This window comes from Leopardus geoffroyi, chromosome D3 (assembly GCF_018350155.1).
Source record: "Leopardus geoffroyi isolate Oge1 chromosome D3, O.geoffroyi_Oge1_pat1.0, whole genome shotgun sequence".
In the NCBI taxonomy this organism is placed as follows: Eukaryota; Metazoa; Chordata; class Mammalia; order Carnivora; family Felidae; genus Leopardus; species Leopardus geoffroyi.
Genome location: NC_059339.1, coordinates 9,363,769 through 9,382,975, shown reverse-complemented (window position 1 = coordinate 9,382,975; position 19,207 = coordinate 9,363,769). Strand labels below are relative to the sequence as shown.

The following is a 19,207-nucleotide window of genomic DNA, read 5'->3' as shown; positions in this document are numbered from 1 at the left end:
CGATCTCACAGTTCATGGGTTTGAGCCCCACATCCGGCTCTGTGCTGACAGCTCAGAGCCTGGAACCTGTCTCACATTCTGTGTCTCCCTTTGTCTCTGCCTCTCCCCCACTCGTGCTCTGTCCCTCTCTCTCAAAAATAAAAATAATAAAAACATTTTTAAAAAATTACAAAGAGATGAGTCAGATCAAAAGGCAGCCTTTTCCTAGCTTGTGTTGGCTTCCTAAAAATTAATAAATTTTTGCTGATAGCTTAATTTTTATTGTCACCATTCAAAATATTACATATCATATTTTATCACAATTTATTCAGCTTTAATGCTGTTAAGAGGTGTGAATTTTAATTTTTTTAAGCTATAGTTAATGCATGGACGGGACACCAAGAATTATGACTGAATGCCCAGATATCTGGTTTAGTATGTCATGCCCTCCAACACAATTAAAGCCCTCCTGTGTACTTGGCTGCCTCAGCTGCATCCTCCTGCCAGAGGGGAGGGTTTCTTTCCAGTGCAGTTTTTGATACTGTGTCATTGAGTAGATTCCTGAAGAAGAGATGATACTATTTTGCATGATCTTCCGTTTGTTATAAATTGAGCTCATGCTATAGGAATTGCCCATTTCCTTAGCATTTTTTACAGTCAGACATTCAGGTCCCTTCTTACTTGAATTTAATTTATTATGTTATGAAGGAAAAAACATTTTTACTTTGGAGCATATGAGTTAGTACATTTCTTGTAGCAGTTATATTGAGATATAATTTACATGTTATACAATTTAGCCATACAAAATGTACAATTCAGTGGGTTTTAGCATATTCACAGAGTTGTACAACTATCACCACACTTAATTTTAGAACATTTTTCTTCACCCCAAAAAGAAACCCCATAGCTGTCAGCAGTCACTCTTTTGCTTTAAACCCCCACCCCAACCCCCCACCTTTCCCTAGGTCCTGAACAGTTTACTTTCTGTCTCTATACGGTTGCCAGTTGTAGACATTTCATATGAATGGAATCATGTAATATGTGGCCTTTTGTGTCCAGCTCCTTTCACTTAGCGTAATGTTTTCAAAGCTCATCCATGTTGCACCATTTAGAAGTACTTCATTGGTTTTATGGATAAATACTATTCCATTGTATGGATGTACCACATTTCATTTATCCATCAGTTGATGTCTCTTTCAGTTATTCCCACGTTTTGACTATTATAAATAATGCTGCTATGAACAGTAGTATAGTTATATTTTCATTTCTCTTGGCTATAGATACCTAAGACTGGAATTCCTGGGTCCTGTGGTAACTCTGTCTTTAGCCTGTGGAGGAAAACTTCCAGACTGTTTGCCAAAGCAACTGCACTGTTTTGCATTTCCACCAGCAGTATATGATGTTTTCTGATTCTCTACATCCTTACCAACACTTGTTATTGTCTTTGTTATTAGAGCCATCCTTGTGGTATCTCATCGTGGTTTTGATTTGCATTTCTCTGATGGCTGATGATGTTGAGCATCTTTTTATGTGCTCATTGGCCATTTGTATATCTTTTTTTAAGAGAAATGTCTATGCATTTTAAAAACTGAGTTGTCTTATTATCAAGTTGTGAGAGTTTTTTTATGTGTTCTGTGTACAGGTCTCACATCAGATACACGGTTTCTAAATTTCTTCTACCATTCTGTAGATGGTCTTTTCACTTTCTTGATGTTGACCCTTGAAGCTTGAAAACTTTTGATTTTGTTGAAGTCTACTTTATCTTCCTTTTCTTTTATTGCGTGTGTTTTTGGTGTCATATCTTAGAAACTTTTGCTTAATCCATAGTCATAAAGATTTATTCTTATTTTCTTCTAAGAGTTTCATTTGAGGCTGTGATCTCTTTTGAGTAATTTTTTAATATTGTGTGAGGTAGGCTTCCAGATTTATTTTGCATGTTGCTCTCGCTTGTCTCAGCACCTTCTCTTAAAAGGGTACTGAATTGAATAATCTTTGTCCCCTTGTGGAAGCTCCGTTACTGGAGTCTGAAGTCTCCTCCATGACATCTATATGTCTCTCTTTTTGTCAGTACCACAGTGTCTCTAGAGTTAGTATATTTTTAAATAGCCTACAACTTCATTTAGTAGAAAACATTACGTAATGTTCTTGTACTAGTAGATCACAACTTCCTGCAATCTTTAACACTTGACTCTTAAATTCCAGGTAGTTGTAAGATTAGCATTCTACGTCTTTAGGACTTCTAATCTTACTTCTGTTGGGGGCCTGAATAAGTGTGAATGTATTATTAAGTCTCTTACAAGTAACTTTCTGGTCCATAAGTGAATACTGGAAAGCAAGGAAATAGTATTAAGAATGTTTGAGAGTAAGCTTATAATTTCCTAAAGGTAAAATAGCGTTATTAGTTTACATTTATTATTTCCTATGTGTCATACACTGTCCTAAGTGCTTGTGTGATAAATCCTTTAGTGTCCTAACATCCCTTTGAAGTAGGTTCTATTCTTTGAGGCAAAGACAAGTTAAATAATTTGCCCAGAGTCACATGGCTAGTTAAAAGAAAGGCCTGGCCATCTGTGTGTTCAAGTTTCTAGTAGTGCATTGGACAGTATCTAATGCATAGTGTGTCCTACATAGTGCATAGTGTCCTGCATACCTGCATGTCCTGCATAGTGTTCTGTGAATGAATCATCAGAGCCATCCTCATGACATGCACTTGGCCTTGAACTGTGGTGGTTCACAAACATCTGTAGTCTTTCATTGAGACAGAATTAGGAGTACCCTGTGGTTTTGTTTTTTCTGTTCATTTTCCTTGACACCCATCTGCAGGATCTAATGTAGCTGTGTGCAGGTTGCTGATAGCTTTATTTGTGTAAGAATTGCTAGTAATTTGATCTGTTACAGATTAATGGTACGAGGTTTGGAGGTAAGTAGACTATCTGGTTTGAATCTTGCCTTTACAAAACCATAAGTATGACATTGAAACATGTTATCTGCTTCTCTGAAGCTGAAATGGAATTATTGTAGAACCGATTTCATAGTGTTCTTATGAGAATTAAATGAGATGCTACCTGTAGTGTTTAACATAGTACATGACCCACAGTGTCTATTCAGTAAATATTAATTCCTATTAGCAAAGTAAAGATGATCGAGAATTTTACTGTCAGTATTTTCTTGTTCTCTCAGTCACATAAGAATTTCAGTTTTCCCATTAAATGTTTATACTGCCCAAAGCAACCTATAGATTCAGTGTAGTCCCTATCGAAATACCAGTGGCATTTTTCACAGAAACAGAATAAACAATCCTAAAAATTGTGTGTTACTACAATAGATTTCATATGGCCAAAGCAATCTTGAGAAAGAAGAAGAAAGCTGGAGGCATTCCTGATTTCAAACTATGTATAAAGCTGCAGTAATAAAGAGTGTTACTGATGTAAAAACAGCCATATGGGTCAGTTATAGAAATAGAGAGCCCAGAAGTAAACCCATGCATATATGGTGAACTAATTTATGACAGGAGCCAAGAATATAGAATGGGGAAGGGACAGTCTCATCCATAAATGGTATTGGGAAGACTGGACTGTCTAACACTATACCCAAAAATTAATTCAAAATAGATTAAAGACTTGAACATAAAACTCCTAGAAGAGGGGCGCCTGGGTGACTCAGTCGGTTAAGCATCTGACTTCAGCTCAGGTCATGATCTCTCGGTTTCGTGGGTTTGAGCCCGGTGTCGGGCTCTGTGCTGACAGCTGGGAGCCTGGAGCCTGCTTCAGATTCTGTGCTTCCCTGTCTCTCAGTCCCTCCCTGACTCATGCTCTCTCTCTGTCTCTCAAAAATAAGTGAAAACAAACAAACCAGAAAACCTCCTAGAAGACTTCGGCATAAGCTCCTTTACATTGGCAGTGGTGGGCAGCAATATTTTTTGATTTGACATCACAAGCAAAAGTAACGAGCAAAAATAACACACGGCAAAGGAAACCAACAAAATGAAAAGGAAACCTACTGCATGTAGAAAATACTTGCAAATCACATAACTGATACGGAATTAATATCCAGCATGCATAAAGAATTCCTACAACTCAGTAGCAAAAGAACACGGAAACTGATTTTAAAATGGCAGAGGGTCTAAATAAACACTTTTCCAAAGAAGACACAGATAGCCAACAGGTCCATGAATAGGTGCTCACCACCAGTCACCAGGGAAGTGCGAATCAAAACCACAATGAAGTATCCCCTCACTCTTTTAGAATGGCTATTACCAAGAAGATAAGAAGGTAACAAATGCTGACCAAGATGTGCACCTTTTGTGGAAACATAAGTTGGTTCAGCCACTAAGGAAAACAGTTTAGAAGTTCTTCAAAAATAAAAATTAAAAATAGAACTACCATATGATCTAGCAATTTCACTTCTGGGTAATTATACAAGGAAATGAAAATACTAGCTGAAAAAGATAGCTGCGCCCCCATGTTCATTGCAGAATTATTTACCATAGTCAAGACATGGAAGCAACCTAGGTGTCCATCAATGGATGCACGGATAAAGAAAATTGTGTGTGTATATATGTAAGCACACACAGATACACGTGTATTTTTATATAACATATACGCAAATGTGCACGTGCACACACGTTATGTTACAGAGTATTCAGCCATAAAAAGGAAAGAGATCCTGTCATTTGCCATGACCATGGGTGGACCTTGAGGGCATTATGCTAAGTGAAATGTCAGACAAAGACAAATAATTGGATAATCTCACTTGTGTGTAAAATCATAAAGAAAAGAAAAAAAACTCATACAGGTTGATGGTTGCCATAGGCCAGGGGGCAGTGAAATGGGGAATGGGGTCAAAAGGTACAAACGGGGGCGCCTGGGTGGCGCAGTCGGTTAAGCGTCCGACTTCAGCCAGGTCACGATCTCGCGGTCTGTGAGTTCGAGCCCCGCGTCAGGCTCTGGGCTGATGGCTCAGAGCCTGGAGCCTGTTTCTGATTCTGTGTCTCCCTCTCTCTCTGCCCCTCCCCCATTCATGCTCTGTCTCTCTCTGTCCCAAAAATAAACAAACATTGAAAAAAAAAATTAAAAAAAAAAAAGTACAAACGTCCAGTTATAAAATAACAGTTACATCAGGAGATGTAATGTTCAGTATGGTGACTACAGTCAGTAATACTGTATTGTATTTGAAAGTTGCTAAAAGAGCTGATCTTTTTTTAAAAAAATATTTATTTATTTTGAGAGAGACAGTGTGAGTGGGAGAGGGGCAGACGCAGACACACACACACACACACACACACACACACACACACACACACACACAGAGAATCCAAAGCAGGCTCTATGCTCTGAGCTGTCAGCACAGAGCCTGATGTTGCGCTCGAACTCGTGAACTGCAAGATCATGACCTGAGCTGAAGTCGGACGCTTAATTGACTGAGTCACCCAGGTGTCCCTAAAAGAGTTAATCTTAAAAGTTCTTGTCATAAGAGAAACAAAATTGTAACTGCACTTAACAGCTGTTAACTAGACATACTGAATTTGCAGTATATACATATATTGAAGGAGTATGGTATACATCTGAAACTAATACAACGTTATACATTAATTATAGTTCAATAAAAGATAAAGTTCAATTTTGGGCAAAAAGTCTTCAGTTTTCACTTAGGTTTACTTACTATACTGCAGGTAGTAAATACAGCAGAATGCTCAAAAGTATGAATTGTGCCTTAGTTTGCCCATTTGTAAGGTAGTGATAATAGTGTCTATATCACATAGGTCTGTTGTAACAGCTAAATGAATGAGTTTGTAAATCATTTAGAACAGTGTCCAACCACAGTATTATAGATAGATTTTCCTTTATACAAATACGACAACAGAAGTCTTACTTTTGCCTCAGAGACTCTTGTAAATACTCAAAGAATCTTATGCAGTATACAGGTGGTCTGTTATGTTGGTAGCCTCTACTAGAGATTTATGTGAACAAATGGTGGCTTAAACATTAAGTGCCTATATTGTGGCTTAAATTGCCACCGGGTGCAAATAAATGTTCCTATCACCTTTTGCCCTGAGCTGCTTATGGACTTTATAACTCTGTTGGTGATGCAGTGAAGCTTGAGATGCATAATGCTGCGTGCCAAGCCTCAGGAGTGAGACTTTGACATTTGTTTGCCCGTCTCGAGGCTTGAGACATAGTTTGTGTCTGTTCAGCCTTGCAGTCCCTTCTTGGTGCTTGGAGCGGCTGCTTATATTCTCATTGCCTCTTCAGCTTTTTAGGTGGTGCCTTTTTCCTTCTTTTTTTCTTGTTATTTCCTTCATCTATTTCTCTCTCTTTTCTTTGGAGTATGGCATCTTAAATCATCTTGGGACGGTGGTAGCATTGTTTTCTTCTGGCTGGCAAACTTAAAAACCTCAGCAACTATTTCATTGACATCTTTTGTCTCCTGCTTTTCTTCATGGTACTTGTATTTTGCAGTTTCTTTCTTTACAAGTTAGAAGGTCTAACTGACCAACATGTCTAGTCCAGTGTCCCTTTGAATCCACCTACTTCTGGCTTCCCAGCCCACTACTTCTTGCGTCCAGGCCCAGGACTTAGTCCAGCCTCCATAACGGTCACTGTATATGCTCACTTGGCTCCCTCCATTTCATTTTCCGCAAGACTACTGTGTTCATCTTTGTGAACTACAAATCTGCTCAGTACTAAACCTCTTTAAAATTCTTCAGTGACTGCTCATTTTCCTGAGAATTAAAAGCCAGAGTCCTTAACGTAGCTTTCAAGTTCGTTTATCATCTTGTCCCTCTTCGGTGAGTTTGCCATTTCTTTACCCACGCATTTGTGCTTCAGGCAGTAGTGCTTTTCTGTTTCACAGTGTGGAGCCGTCTTCTTCTCTTCCCTTGGATTTTTAAGCATGTTGTTTCTTTAGCTTAGACAATTCCATTTTCCAAACTACTACTCCCCGCCCTCCCCCTTCCCCCCCGCCAAATCTTTTCTACCTTAGCCTCGATGACTTTCACTGAAGAACCTTTTTCTATAAGTTGCTTTTCCTGTAGGATCCCATAGCATTTACCACATTTTGTTAAGTATCTGGTCTCACCCAGGTGATGGGCTGTTCGAGGATAGGAGCTCTTCCATGTTTTCCATACCGAGCAGGCACAATTTCTGACACAGGGAAGGCAGGAAGTAAGTATTTAACTTTTGAGTTTAGGACGTCGGAGTGCTTAGATGACTATGGTTGTGTTGCATATACATTGTGTTCTGCTATTATTGCTTTATAATAAAACATTCTTAAAGTAATGAAAAAAGCCTTATTCGGTATATCTCAAGCTTACAAATATTAGTTTGCTTATACTCATGGAGAAAATTCATTATAAAGTTATTTAAAATATTTAAGCATAATTATTTCCTTTATTTAGTTACAGCCAAGTTCTACTTCTGAATCTATGGATCAACTGCTAAACAAAAATAGAGAGGGAGAAAAATCAAGAGATTTGGTCAAAGACAAAATTGAACCAAATGCTAAGGATTCTTTCGTTGAAAATAGCAGCAGCAATTGCACCAGTGGCAGCAGCAAACCGAGCAGTCCCAGCATTTCCCCTTCAGTCCTCAGTAATGCGGAGCACAAGAGGGGACCTGAGGTCACATCCCAAGGGGTTCAGACTTCCAGTCCGGGATGCAAACAAGATAAAGATGATAAAGAGGAGAAGAAAGATGCAGCTGAGTGAGTAGACCTCGAATTGAGCACATCCTGTTATTTGCTTAAATGTTTCTTAAAGGGTACAGGGCCCTTCAGCTCAAGAATCTGTCTGGACATTTGGACCTGTTTTGTAGGTGGACCTCAAGTTACAAACAGCTGGGCTAAACCAGTGATGTCTTAAGTAAATCAGGTCTTTGCACTCTGCACTTCTCTTTTCCTTCCCCATTTTTGTTTCCCATGGTCAAAAACTAGACTAAATTAAGAAAGTTTTTTTTTCTGTAAATGTACAAGGAGTTGAAAAATTACTGGCTTTTGGGAATTCTGTCCCCTGGCCGCTAGTCAGTACCCACCTCCTGGCTCTGCTGCTGAGACCGGGAACTGTCACTGCCGAGAAGAGGAAGAAGTATCTGGTGCCCCTACTTGGAATTCAGCATGTTTTCTATCATAAACAGTGTTTTACTTAATGGTTAGATTTGTTAAGATAAACTTAATTCTGCACATTCAGTGTGTTATCAATTGAATGGATCTTTGTGGGCTAGCCTCAGAACCTAATCCAAGCTAACCACTGTTAATTCATTTGTTCTGGTCTCCATACAGTCCAGTTATGGCTGAACTTTTGGAGTGCGGCTTGTTGATCAAAGAGTGCTGCTGCTTAATTTGAAGCAAAAGTTTTTATTTCTTAGAGTCATGATTTTTCCCAAGGCATGTCACGGAGGAAACGCTTTGTCACATTAGAAAATACTGCGTGCTAGGGGGCACCTGGCTGGCTCAGTCAGCAGAGGGTGCGACTCTTGATCTTGGGATTTTGAGTTTGAGCCCCATGTTGGGTGCAGATGTTACTTAAAAATAAAATCTTAAAAAACAAAGAAACAAATCCACATGCTAGAGAATTGGTATATTAGGGATTGCTTTTAGGAATATTTTGTCTTATCAGTTTAAATATTTGTTGATTGCCTCTGAGAGAAGAACTATATATTAACATTTTTTTGTTTTTAGTTGCCCCTTTTTGGCCGATCCTTATCAGATTAAAGAGTGGGAAATTCGTGCATATGTTTTAATGAAGAGGATTAGTGATTCAGTAAGAATTGTTTAATGTATGTTCAGCAGTTTAACAAAACAGGTATGGAAGACTTGAGAGAAACATAAGTTCCATGCAGATTTTACTGGCCCTTTTTAATTTTCCCCTGGTTTAGGCAAGTGAGAAAATCAACACTGAATCCTAATGCAAAGGAGTTTAACCCTCGTTCCTTTTCTCAGGTAAGTTTGTTTCTTTCTTTGAAGTAATCTAGTCTCGAAAATGATAAATGTAGTAGTAGTAGGATTTCCCCCATACCTGCCATCTAAAGTCAGTTATAGGATGCTGAAAAACCTGTAGTTTCTGTTCCTTTTTCTGTGGTCACTTATGAATACTTCAGAGCCATGGAAAAGATTCATGTTTTGAGCCATGGAAAAGAATCATGTTTTGTTTTGTCATCAGATGTGATCTGGGGCAAATCTTTGAATCTTCCTCACTGGCTGGCTAGCGAGGCTCTCAGGTTTATAGATGAACTATTATTCTATTAAATTTGTAAGAAGATATTTCTTTACTTTTAGAAACACTTTCCAGGGGGCACCTGGGTGGCTCAGTTGGTTAAGCATCTGACTCTTGATCGGGTCATGGTCTCACAGTTTGTGAGTTTGAGCCCAACATCGGGATCTGCGCTGACATCGCAGAGCCTGCTTGGGATTCTCTCTCCTTCTCTCTCTGCCCCACCCCTGATGGCTCTCTTGTTCTTTCTTCTCTCTCTCTCTCTCTCTCTCTCAAAAATTAAGTAAACTCTAGGGGTGCCTGGGTGGCTTTGTCAGTTAAGCGTCCAACTTTGGCTCAGGTTGTGATCTTGCGGCTCATGGGTTCGAGCCCCATGTCAGGCTCTGTGCTGACAGCTCAGAGCCTGGAGTCTGCTTCGTATTCTGTGTCTCCCTTTCTCTCCACCCCTCTCCCACTCACGCTCTGTCTCTCAAAAATAAGTAAACAATTAAAAATAATTTTTTTTAATTAATTTTAAAAAGATGTTAAAAACTTTCTCCAGTTCCTTAAGGATCACTTATTTTTAGGTGCTTAAAAAGCTGTCATTTTTGGTAGTATTATTGATGTTGGCAAATTATTGTAATAAATGAGTTGGCAAATTTCATTTCCTACATAACTTTTTCCTTTTATTTTAAACATATGGAAGTTTATTTTCTAAAGTTTTTTTCATTAAAAGGGACTAATTAAAAGTGAGTAGATCTTAGAAAGATGAGAAGATCAGTTTTCAGATTGCAGTAATAGCTTTTCATCTGAAGATAGTTGATTTTTATTTTTGTAGCCAAAGCCTTCTACCACCCCAACTTCACCTCGTCCTCAAGCACAACCTAGCCCATCTATGGTGGGTCATCAGCAGCCAGCTCCAGTTTATACTCAGCCTGTCTGTTTTGCACCAAATATGATGTATCCAGTCCCAGTGAGCCCAGGCGTGCAAGTAAGTCCTAGAATTTAATGTGCATTTACCCTCCCTAGTTATTTGTATTTGACCCCAAGCACTCTCTAGGTATGGGGTGACTTGAGGTAGTGATGGCGAAACAAAAATACTTGAAGAGAGGAGGCATGTGATGGCATGGTATGTTTTTAGTATAAAATGTGAGAATGTTTTCTGGTGAGAAAGAAAGATGGTTTAGATTTACTGGTTTGGGGTTTGTCCTTTTAGGTGTGAGTGTGATTTTATTTTTTAATGACTCCTGGCAAACCAGGAGACCTCAGAACTAGCTCTCTAACAATATACCAGTAAGAGAAAATAGTAAAATATATTCTTACTATCATAAGAGCCTAATTTTTTTTTTTTTTTTTTTTTAATTCTCTCAAGCCTTTATACCCTATACCTATGACGCCCATGCCAGTGAATCAAGCCAAGACATATAGAGCAGGTAAAGGTGAGAATAATCCTGCCTGTGTTTGCTTGTAAGTGTGCATGCTGCATGAATTAAGTAATATTTGTGGCTCAGCTTTGACTTTTGATGAGCCTGTATGCTGACTTGTGGTACCCAACACTGCCTAAGGTGTTCAGATGTATTTTTTTTTAACGTGTATTTATTTTTGAGAGAGAGAGTGTGCATGCAGCGGAGGGGCAGAAGATCCAAAGCAGGCTCTTTGCTGACAGCAGAGAGCCCAGTGCGGGGCTTGAACTCATGTACCATGAGATCATAATCTGAGCTGAAGTCAGATGCTTAATGTACTAAGCCACCCAGGCACCCTAAGGTGCATTTTTATGAACAAAACTAGGAGAGGAGAAATGCTCATCGGTTATGATTGTTCAAAAGAATTCTTTGAAAAGAATAATTGAATTCTGAAGTTTTCAATGTTAAATTTTGAAGAGTGTTTGTTAAATTATTTTACCAAGTTGCTGACCTTTGAATTTTTTTTTTAATTTTTTTTTCAATATATGAAATTTATTGTCAGAATGGTTTCCATACAGCACCCAGTGCTCATCCCAAAAGGTGCCCTCCTCAATACCCATCACCCACCCTCCCCTCCCTCCCACCCCCCCATCAACCCTCAGTTTGTTCTCAGTTTTTAAGAGTCTCTTATGCTTTGGCTCTCTCCCACTCTAACCTCTTTTTTTTTTTTTTTCCTTCCCCTCCCCCATGGGTTTCTGTTAAGTTTCTCAGGATCCACATAAGAGTGAAAACATATGGTATCTGGCTGACCTTTGAATTTTATACTAACCTGCAGTTCCCCACCCCCATCCCTACTCCCCATCCAGAATTTCTTTTTGAGCAGAGGCCAGCTCACTTCAGAAACCATCAGAATCTTCATAGTAGAGGGATGTTTCCTCTTTTTAAGATGGCATTATAGTACAGTATGGCTCTTGGTGTGAGAGAGGCACTTTATCTTCAGGAGGCAGGGTCATTTCTAGTAAGGGAGAACAGGCACATGTCAAGAACAGCACCTATAAACATATGCTATGCTCAGAAGATGAGAAGTGACTGGATAATTGGTTTGTCCGTAATTCACATTTGGCAATTATCAAGATTTTGCCATATTTACCTGAGAGTGCTTTGTTTTGTTGCTGAAGTATTAAAAGTAAATCGCAGACATCATGCTGTTTTATTCCTATGTACTTAGTGTATGTCTTTCTGAATTACGGACTTTTTTTTCTTAGATGGCCAGAGTGGTGTTATCACACTTTATAAAATAAACAGTAATTCCCTTTCATCTAGTAAATTTATCTAATCGATTATCCTGATTGGATCAAAAATCACATTTTTAGGGGCACTGGGTTGGTTAAGTGTCCAACTTCAGCTTAGGTCATGATCTCCTGGTTTGTAAGTCGAGCCCCAAATCGGGCTCTCTGCCTCTACCCCCACCCCTACCACCAAACAGACATTTTAAAAAAAATATTTTTTATAATTGATCTGTTTTGAATATGGATCAAAATATGATCTATACATTATTTTATTTAAAAAAAGTTTTTTAATGTTTATTTTTGAGAGAAACAGAGTATGAGTGGGGGAGGGGCAGAGAGACAGACAGACAGACACAGAAACTGAAGTAGGCTCCAGGCTCTGAGCTGTCAGCACAGAGCCCGACACGGGGCTTGAACCCACGAACAGTGACATCGTGACCTGAGCCAAAGTCGGACGCTTAACCGACTGAGCCACCCAGATGCCCCTGATCTATAAATTATTACATTTATTACATGTCTTTGTAGTTCCTTTTCTCTTTGTTCTCCTGTTACTGCTTTGTGGCAGGAACCAGTTGTTATGTAGGAATGTCCCGTATTCTAGATTTGTGTCTCTACTCCTTGTGATGGCATTGAGTACTTCAGTTCAGGTTTAACTTTTTTGTAGGAGAGAGGTAAGAATATTTAAGATGATTATCAGTGCTTTGTATTAGACCATTCAGGAGGTCCACAATATTGGTCTTATTCTGAGTATTGGTAAAATTAAGGGCTCAGGTGGTGATAGCCCAATCCTACCTTTTTATCTATCTTTTAACAAATTATCACAGGGCTTAGCTGCCTAAAACAATAAACGTAAATTATCTCAGGAGGGTCAGAAATTCAGGAGTGGTTTAACTGGGTGGTTCTGCGTCAGAGTCTCTTAAGAAATTGCAGCCAAGATGTTGGTTAGAACTGTAGTATATGAAGGGTTAAATGAGGCTGGACAATCTACTTCCAGATTCAGAGTTGTTGACAGGATAGTGCTGGTCATAACGTGGCAGCTGGCTTCTCCCAAAATGAGTATTCAGAGAGAAGTTGATCTAAGTGGAAGCTGCAGTGTGTTTTACAACCTAATCTTGGAAGTGACATAACTTCGGCAGTATGCTGTAGATTACACAAAGCCAACCTGGAACAGTAGAAGGGGACTACACAGGGGTGTGAATACCAGGAGGCAGGATCGCAGGGGCCCATCTTGGTGAGCCTGTTTCATTTTACTATAATGTGTAAAAAATAATCTTTAAATATTTGTTTGTCTAACTTTTCCTTACTATCTGTTTCATTAAGAATTGTGTAAGTGCCAGTTTTCTGAGTGAGAAACTGTTGGTGTCTTTGCTACTTCCAAAATACTGTCTTCCAGAGTTACTGGGTCATGTCAGTGGTTTGATACATAGATAGACCAATCTGATTTGACTTGTTTTCATTGGTCAGGGATAGCTTTTTGATTATTTTAATTTTATGCATATGCAAAATATTTGTAAGATTGCAAAGTGGAATGACATAAAGAGATCATTCAGAGAAGTCTTGTTTCCAGCCCAGTCTCTTCCACTTGTACTTTCTCTAATCACTTCTGTTCTAGTAGGTGCATCATTTTTTTTTATCATCAGCAGATGATCGTTTAAAATTATTTTCTGTTTGTCCTCACAGTGTTTATTTTTGTGAATATTCATTTTCTATAAATATATATTTTTAAAATCGTTTTATTTAAATATAATTCACATGCCATAAAATCCATCCCATTGAAGTATACAGTTTAGTGGTTTTCAGCGTATCAGAGTTGTCCAGTCATTGCTACAGCACATTTTAGAACATTTTTGGGGTACCTGGCTGGCTCGGTTGGTAGAGCATTGACTCTTGATCTTGGAGTTGTGAGTTTGAGCCTTACTTACATTGGTTGTAGAGATTACTTTTGAAAAGAAAAAAAAGGACCATTTTTATCACTCCAGTAAGAAATCCTGTACCTTTTAGCAGTTACCCCTCCCCCTCCCCATGCATATACACTCTCATACCCTAGGCATAATATGCTTGCTTTCTCTATAGATTTGCCTATTCTGGATATTTCGTATGAGGGAAAACATGTTGTATGTAGGCTTTTCTGCCTTGTTTCTTTTACTTAGTGAAATGTTTTCAAAATTCATCCATGTTGGAGCATTTATCAGTACTTCATTCCTTTTTATGGATAAATACTATTCCATTGTGTGGATATACCACATTGTATTTATCCGTTCGTCAGTTGATTCCTCTTTGGGTTGCTGCCACTTTTGAGTCTTGTGAGTAATGCTGCCGTGAACATTTGTATGCAAGTTTTTGTGTAGACTTATGTTTTTATTTCTCCTGGAGTGAAATTACTGTGTTGGAGTGTATGCATCATTTTATATTTCTGTCAGTAGTGTACAAGGATCCCAGTTTCTCCACATTCTTGCCAATACTTGCTATTGTCTTTTTGGTTATATCTATCTCAGTGGTTATAAAGTATCTCATCATGGTTTTAATTTGCATTTCCCTAATGACTGATGGTATTGAGCATCTTTCTGTGTGCCTATCAGCTATTTGCATATCGCTGTAGAAAAATGTCTATTCAGATTCCTGACCTAATTTTTAACTCGGTTATTTGTCTTTTAATTATTGAGTTGTAGATGTTCTTTATACTCTCTGTATACAAACCCTTTATCAGATAAAGTATTTACAAATACTTCCATTTGATGAGAGTTTTAAAAATTGCTTCATGGTGTCCTTTGTAGCACAAAAGTTTCGTTTTGTTTTTTACTTTTTAAATGTGTATTTATTGTTTAGAGAGAGAGAGAGAGAGAGATTGAATGAGTGAATGAGCGGGGGAGAGGCAGAAAGAGGTGGGGACAGAGGATCCGAAGCTGGCTCTGTGCTGACAGCAGTGAACGGATGCGGGGCTCAAACTCACCAGCTGTGAGATCATGACCTGAACTGAAGTTGGACTCTCAGCCAACTGAGATAGAGCCACCTGGGCACCCCTGGTATTTTTTTTAAGTTTATTTTATTTTGAGAGAGACACACAAAGAGCATACATGTGTGAGCATGTGAGCGGGAAAGGGCAGAGAAAGGAAAAAGAGAATCCCAAGCACCAGAAGCATCCTGTAAGCACAGAAGTTTTTAATTTTGATGCAAATTCATTTGTGTTTTTATTGTTGTGGCTTATGCTTTTGGTGTTATATCTAAGGAAAAACCATTGTCTGAACCAAAGTCACAAAGATTTACTGTGACTTATAAAGAGTTTTATAGTTTGGCTGCAACATTTATTAGATTGATAATCCATTCTGAGTTAATTTTTTTAAAGTTTTATTCGTTTAAGTGATCTCTAACTCCAACATGGGGCTCAAACTCCTGACCCCGAGATCAAGAGTCACTTGCTCTTCCTACCGAGCTCACCGAGTGCCCCATTCTGAGTTAATTTTTGTGCATGGTATGAGGATAGGGATCCAAATTCATTCTTTTGCATGTGGTTTTCCACATACCCCAGCACCATTTGTTGAAAAGACTATGTCCTCATTAAATTGTCATGACGGGGCACCTGGGTGGCTCAGTTGGTTAAGTGTCCAACTCTTGATTTTGGCTCAGGTCATGATCTCATGGTTCGTGAGTTTGAGTGCCACGTTGGGCTCCGTGCTGACAGCACAGAGCCTGCTTGGGTTTCTCTCTGCCCCTCTCCCACTCATGCACACTCATGCTTGCGTGTTCTCTCTCTCTCTCTCTCTCTCTCTCTCTCTCTCTGTCTCTGTCTCTCTCTAATAAACTTTAAAAATAATAAAATAAATTGTTATGGCATCTTTGTGTTAACAGTTTTCTTCCATCATGTAAAAAAGGAAGCATACTATATGTACTGTTCTGCACTTATGGGGTTTTTTGTTTTAAGATCTATTCCATAGAAATTACTGTATATTTGTGTATCAGGCTTTTCTCATTCTTTTTTTTTTTTTTTTTTTTTTCTTTTTTTCTTTTTGTATTGGTTGGTTGTCCTATTGAATTAGTATGGATAGATACAGGTCCTTTTTCTGATGTGTGTATTTCAAACCTTTTTTTTTTTTTTTTTTTTTTTTTTTTGTAATCTGTGGATTATTTTCTTAAATGTCTTTGGAAGAACAGAAGTTTTAAATTTTGCAGACCATTATTTCAGTTTTTCTTGTATGCTTATGCTTTGGTTTCCTGAATTTGCATACTCCAAGGTTGCAAAGATTTTCTCATTTTTTTTTTTCCTTAAAAGTCTTCTAATTTTCTCCTGAGATTTACCTTTGAATTTTTTGGTTCATAGTTTTTAATATTTTCCCCACTCATGTAGTGAAGGAAATTATACGCATTTTCTTTCAGAATGTATACAGATTCCTTTTCTTAACATTTAAATCTCTCATCTATTTGGAAGTCATTGTGTATACTGTATAAGAGGAATCTAGTTAATCTTATTCCAAATGGCTATCCAGATTTTTTAAGTTAGTTGTTTTCTATAATTTGCATACAATAAAATGTATTCCTTTGAAGTGTACATTTTGATGAATTTGTATTTACTCATACCCATGTGTTATTGCCTCATCAACCAAGGTGTAATGATTGTGCTTTGTGTCTGTTCTTTATCAAACTCTACTCACCTACCCCTGGCTTCAGGCAACCATTGACCTGCTTTCTCTTACTATAGATTAGATTTGACTTTTCTAGAATTTTTTTTATAAATGGAATTATATAGTATATAGTTTTTTGCATCTGGTTTAAACAGCATAATAATTTGAAAATATTTTATGTTGTCACCTGTATCAGTTCTTTTTTATTGCTGAGTAGCATTCCATTTTGATGATTAAACTATAATTAACTTGTTACAGGTTTGATAAATATTTTGGTTATTTCCAGTTTTGGGCTATTATGAATAAACATGCTGTAAGAGCATTTGTGTACTGGTGTTTGTATAAGTATTTGCTTTCATTTCTTAAACACCTAGAATGGGGATTTTTGAGTTGTATGGTAAGTACAATTTTAAATTAATAAGAAACTGATCAGTTGTTTTCCAAAGTGATTGTATCATTTTACATTCCAACTGATCAGTTGTGTGAGAGTTATAAATATTTTACATTCTTGTCAACACTTGGTATTATCTCTTTTTAATTCTGGCCAGTCTAGTGGGTGTGTTGTGGTGTCTCATTGTGGTTGTAGAGTGTGTTTCCCTAATGATTACTGATCATGGGCAATTTTTTCATGCATTAATTGACTGTCAGTTTTTGCAAAAGTGTCTGTTCAAATTTTTTCCCTTTGTTCACATTGGGTTTCTTTTCCTACTAATAATTGTATTTTATCAGAAATGGTGTTACAAATATTTTCTCCCAGTCTGTGGCTTGCTTTTAGCCAGGTTTTCATTTGAAGAGCTGGTGTTAAATTTGATGAAGTCCCATTTATCAAGTTCTTCTCTTATCACTCATACTTTTTTCTGTCATTACTAAGAACTCTTTGCCTGCCCTAGATTGTGAATATTTTTATATTTTCTTCTAGAAGTTTAATATGTTTTATCTTTTCCAAAATTAGGTATATGATCAATCTGAAATTAATTTTTGTGTAGGGCTTGAGGTTATGTTGAGGTTCATTTTTTCCCCATATGTGTATATGCATATATTCAGTTTTCTCAGCACTAGCCTCTGTTTTACTTATTATCTCGCATTTTCACAGAATTCAGTTGACCATATATATGTGGTCTGTTGCTGAACTAATTTTTATTGTATTGATCCGTGTGTCTATCCTCATGCTAGTATTCACTTTCTTGATTACTGTTACTTTATAATAAATTTTAAAATCAATTCATGTAGGTGCTACGGTTTTATTTGTTATTGTTTTAGGTACCCTAGGTTCTTTGTATTATCAAATAAATTTTAGAACCAGTTTGGAATTCTGCATTGTATCTGAAGATCAGTTTGTAGGGGAATTGTGTCCCCCTTTAACAATATTGAATTTTCCTGTTCAGAAACACGGTATATCTCTCCATTTATTTAGATCTTCAGTTTCACCGGTGTTTTGTAGTCTTTTTCATTGTATAAGTTTTGCATATATTTTCTTAAATTTATCACTTAGTATTTCATATTCTTATGCTATTGTTTCAGTGTTTTAAAATTTTTTAACATTGTTTACCAAGTATATAGAGATACACTTGATTTTTTAATATTGAGCTTGTGTCTTGTCTTACCGCTTCGCTAAACACATTTATTGTTTCTATAGCTTTTTAAAAATGTTTGTCGGTTTATTTATTTTGAGACTGAGATGGAGTGCACGAGTGGGGGAAGGGCAGAGAGAGGGAGACACAGAATCTGAAGCAGGAAGCAGGCTTCAGGTTCTGAGCTGTCAGCACAGAGCCCAGTGCGGGGCTCAAACCCATGAACCATGAGATCATGACCTGATGAGATCATGAGATCATGGCTCAGCTGACTGAGCCACCCAGGCACCCCTCTAGTAGCTTTTTTTAGACTTAGAATTTTCTGTGTACACCTTCATAATCTAATCACTGTATCTTTTTCTTGCTTTATTGTACTAGCTAAGTCTTCTAATACGTTACTGACTAGAAGTGACGTGATCCTTACCATGTTCCTGTTCTTAGGATAAAGAACTTATCCTAAGTTCTTACTTACACTGTTATTATTATCTTACACTGTTAGGTACAGGCATACTCCCTTTTATTACATTCCACAGATACTGCCTTTTATTTATTTTTTTAAATAAAGTGAAGTTTTGTGGCAGCTCTTTGTCAGGCAAGTCTAAGTCTGTTGACTTCATTTTTCCCACAGCGTTTGCTCAGCATTTGTCTCTGTGTCATATTTTGGTAATTCTCATTATTTTAAATGTTTACATTATTTGTTTTATATACATATATATACACACACACACACACACACATATATTTACACGTACATATATATATATGATCTGTGATTAGTGATTACAAACTCACTGAAAGCTGAGATGATGGTTGGCATTTTTTAGGAATCAAGTATTTTTTAATGTATGTATGTTGTTTTTTGTAGACAATGCTGTTATGCACTTACAGGCTATAGTATGGTGTAAACATAACTTTTAGAACGATGGGAAATGAGAAAACACACTTGACTCACATTGTTGTGATACTCACTTTATTGAAGTGGTCTGGAACCAAACCTAGATATCTCTGAGGAATGCCTGCATACCGTTTGGTGTGATTTGGATTCCTAATTTGCTGAGGGTTTTTTTTTTATCATCATGAATGGTTGGCTATTGACTTCTGCTAAATACTTTGTTATGATGATCGATGATCATATAGTTTTTTCTGATTTGCTGTTATTTTGAAG

The 19,207-nt window shown here is 37.5% G+C and overlaps 1 protein-coding gene across 45 annotated transcripts in view; it reads left to right on the top strand.

Moving 5' to 3' along the window:
• ATXN2 (ataxin 2) overlaps positions 1-19,207 on the top strand; it is a 127,457-nt gene that overhangs the window by 79,860 nt on the left and 28,390 nt on the right. For 26 of the 45 annotated variants that reach the window (XR_006707239.1, XR_006707238.1, XR_006707231.1 and 23 more), the window contains 4 exons: positions 7,376-7,680; positions 8,850-8,913; positions 10,002-10,154; positions 10,536-10,602. Coding sequence is in view for 29 of the 45 variants with exons in the window: in XM_045456954.1 (XP_045312910.1) it covers positions 7,376-7,680; positions 8,850-8,913; positions 10,002-10,154; positions 10,536-10,602 (589 nt within the window). In the remaining 16 variants the exon portion in view is untranslated. The remainder of the gene's footprint in view (positions 1-7,375; positions 7,681-8,849; positions 8,914-10,001; positions 10,155-10,535; positions 10,603-19,207) is intronic. The other 19 variants (XR_006707240.1, XR_006707237.1, XR_006707232.1 and 16 more) reach the window with 1 other exon arrangement.